At 30.9% G+C, this 2,943-nt stretch overlaps 2 protein-coding genes across 2 annotated transcripts; one reads left to right on the top strand and one right to left on the bottom strand.

Moving 5' to 3' along the window:
- Window positions 1-102: 102 nt before the first annotated feature.
- Window positions 103-1,395, top strand: Tsp_13157 (conserved hypothetical protein; the record flags this gene model as incomplete). Its single annotated transcript, XM_003366910.1, has 2 exons — window positions 103-1,026; window positions 1,393-1,395. Coding segments are annotated over 2 exons (927 nt in total), but the record flags the coding sequence as incomplete, so codon positions are not given.
- A 646-nt stretch (window positions 1,396-2,041) lies between these two features.
- On the bottom strand, window positions 2,042-2,816 carry Tsp_13156 (tropomodulin-1; the record flags this gene model as incomplete). The annotated part of the gene is made up of 3 exons (XM_003366909.1): window positions 2,042-2,104; window positions 2,532-2,603; window positions 2,673-2,816. Coding segments are annotated over 3 exons (279 nt in total), but the record flags the coding sequence as incomplete, so codon positions are not given.
- Window positions 2,817-2,943: the final 127 nt, after the last annotated feature.

Here is a 2,943-nt window from a genome sequence, read left to right as displayed (position 1 = left end):
TTGCATGCAAGTCGTAGAGTTTTTTCACTCATCTTGCGAGGTAATGCGGGAACATGAAGAAAAATAATAGCACTAAATATGTATATTCATTCTTTTTTGCAGAGCATAAAAAATTTTGTTTATTGTTTCACAAAAAAAGTTTCTTCATTGATAATAAGGCAAAAATTAGAACCAAGAGAAAAGTTATTTGTGATGGACAATGTAACAACAGTACTTTGCGATGTGAATGTGAAAAGAACAATATTATCCAGCGAGAACATCTGGACAGTGCAGTATATCACTGGTAGCCTGTTGGTCGCTATTGGAATTTTGTGCTTGTTCACAAGTTCAGTGACGTTCACAATTTTGTTGACAACAATGAAATTGAGAAGCAGTCTTTCAATTTTGATATGGAACAGTGTTTTCAATGATTTCATATCCGGATGTTGTATAATTGCATTTGGAGTTTGGCAAGTCAAAGTGGCACTTGTTGGTCAGTGCTTGAAGATGGGAATGTGTTGCAAGTATGTCGCTGTGATGATTTTCGTCATCAACAATGCTTTGTACAATATTTTTCTGTTAACAATTGAAAATGCTTTGCATACTTGCTTTCCGATGAATTTTTTTCCATTCACGAGATGGAAAATAAGCTTATGTTTCATTGTAATCCAATACATGACAGCATTGACTCAAGCTTTCGATATGACTATCAAAAGCAATGAAAGGAGCTTCGCGTCGTCAACTTATGTATTTTGTGATAATGCACTGTGCCCGCATAGTGGATATTTGGGGTGTGGATATTGTTATGTGAATTTCTTTTTGTGCATTTTGGTAATCTGCATCAACGTGTTTATTGTATTGTTCATGAGGAGAAAATTAATTCGCTACAGGAGAAATGGATTGTTGAATTTGTTCTTTTTGAAGCACGCCGCTGAAATGCAACGGTTGAAAATGCTCGTGCTCATTACAACGCTGGTGATCATTTCACAGCTTCTCAGTAGAGTGTGCTTGATCACTGCTTCGATTACGAAAAATAGCGATCTGATTGTAATTATTAAAATCATTTATAGAACGATGGTATCGTTGCTTGTCGCGGGAAATATTATTGTCTATACGTTACTTTCGGAAGAATTTCGAACTACTGTGAAAAAATTACTTTTTCGACACGATGTTGTCAGTCCATTTTTGAACAACACGGCTGTCATCAATCGTGATTTACACACTTAAATAAAAAAATAAATTATTTTTATTTGAGAAACAATCTCTTCATTTTGAAAAAGATGTATATTTTTTTCATTTATTTAAATGTGTGTGTGTGTGGGTGGGTGGGTGGATCTGTGTATAAATGTATTCGTTCATGCATGATATGAAGCCAGTTGTATAAAACAATTTTTTAATTTGATATATATGTAGTAAATTTTTGTTTAAATATTGAAGTGACAAACATTAAGAATGTGACTTATTAATGATATATAATGGAAAATGGCAATACGTCAATGTATACACGCTGAATACGTTTTTAGAAATTATTTCTTTTATTAATAAGTTAATTATGAAATTTTTTAATTTAACACCCAGCGGAAGTATATTAAAATGAGTTTAATATATATTCTTTTTTTGGTGCATATTAATACATTATTCATTATGTATGTGTATCTTTTTGATTTAATTTTACCGATTGGTTGCTTCAGTTACGAAGGACACGAAATTATACTTGTTTCCCAGTGCTTAGTTCTACATTTTTATTATTAATTAAATTCATCATTATACTAAAGGTATCATATTAAAAGTTATAAAATTACAACAAATTTAGAATAATTTCACTTCGGTAATATGATTAGAAATAGAATTATCATTGTCTGCAAAAAGAGTGTCGCATGTAAGGGAAAATGTATGAAATTTTTAATTTTAATCAATTAATTACCAAAGCATTGATGATGATACAAATAGAGTCTTGTGAAAATTTGAAAGAAGATTTCATATAACGTATAACGTGATGGCTGAAATGAACAAACAAGTTCAGCATTATTTATTATTAATGTTTTTTTCTCTTGCAATTTTCTTAATGTATTGTAGATGTAAATATTTGACGTTCGTGTTTCAGTTTAGCAATCTCTTTTGGAATCTGTAGTTTTTAATTAATTGTTCAATACAATCACTACTAGCATGTGGGCTAGATTGGACTCGCTAGATTAATAAGCATATAACATAAATGATCAAATTGAAGGAATAAAAATAAAGAGCAGCAGAAAATATTCTGTCTGTAAGATTGTAAAAAAGGAAACTTCAGTTGAAAAAACAACTACAAAAAATTTTGAAAAATGTCTCAGAGATACGCATTTTAGTCTTTTTTGTTCATTTGAATTCAAGATTGAATGTTCATTGATTCCATTTTTCTTCTCAAACGTTCTAGAAAAAAAAATAAAATTTTAATATAAATTCAAATTTAATTTGAACAATTTTTTCTAAAATTATTTACTCAATTCTGCGTTTCGACTTAGTGCGTTTTCAATTTTACGTCGATATTCGGCGGTTCTCAGATTCAGACTCACTTTGATCAACGCTCTGTTCTGCCAGATTGCTTTTGTTATTTCCTTTTCAGCAGCATTACTTATCGTGGGACTCTGAAAATGATAATCGGATTGTTGAATTGTTTATTGAAAATTTTTTTTCCACCATTTTTTATTTATTACCTGATTGACCGCTTTAACAACCGTCAACGTTTGCTTTTCGAGTAAAGCTTGAAACAGGCGAGCCAGAAATTCTCCACTTAAATAATTCGTTTCTAAATTCAGCACTTCTAAACTTGTATTTTGTCGCAGCACTTCTAGCAGAGGCTGAAAAAAAATTTCAAAATGAAAATTCTCTCATTTATCTCTATGCTTATGAAACTAGCTGTTTTCTGTCTGTCTGTCTGTTCTGCATGCAAAATCTGTGATAGTATCGTACTTTAGTAGTAGAAGA

The sequence above is a fragment of the Trichinella spiralis genome, assembly GCF_000181795.1.
Source record: "Trichinella spiralis strain ISS 195 chromosome Unknown Scfld5195, whole genome shotgun sequence".
NCBI classification, from domain to species: domain Eukaryota; kingdom Metazoa; phylum Nematoda; class Enoplea; order Trichinellida; family Trichinellidae; genus Trichinella; species Trichinella spiralis.
The sequence above is the reverse complement of the archived record's forward strand: the minus strand, read 5'-3'. Positions and strand labels throughout refer to the sequence as shown.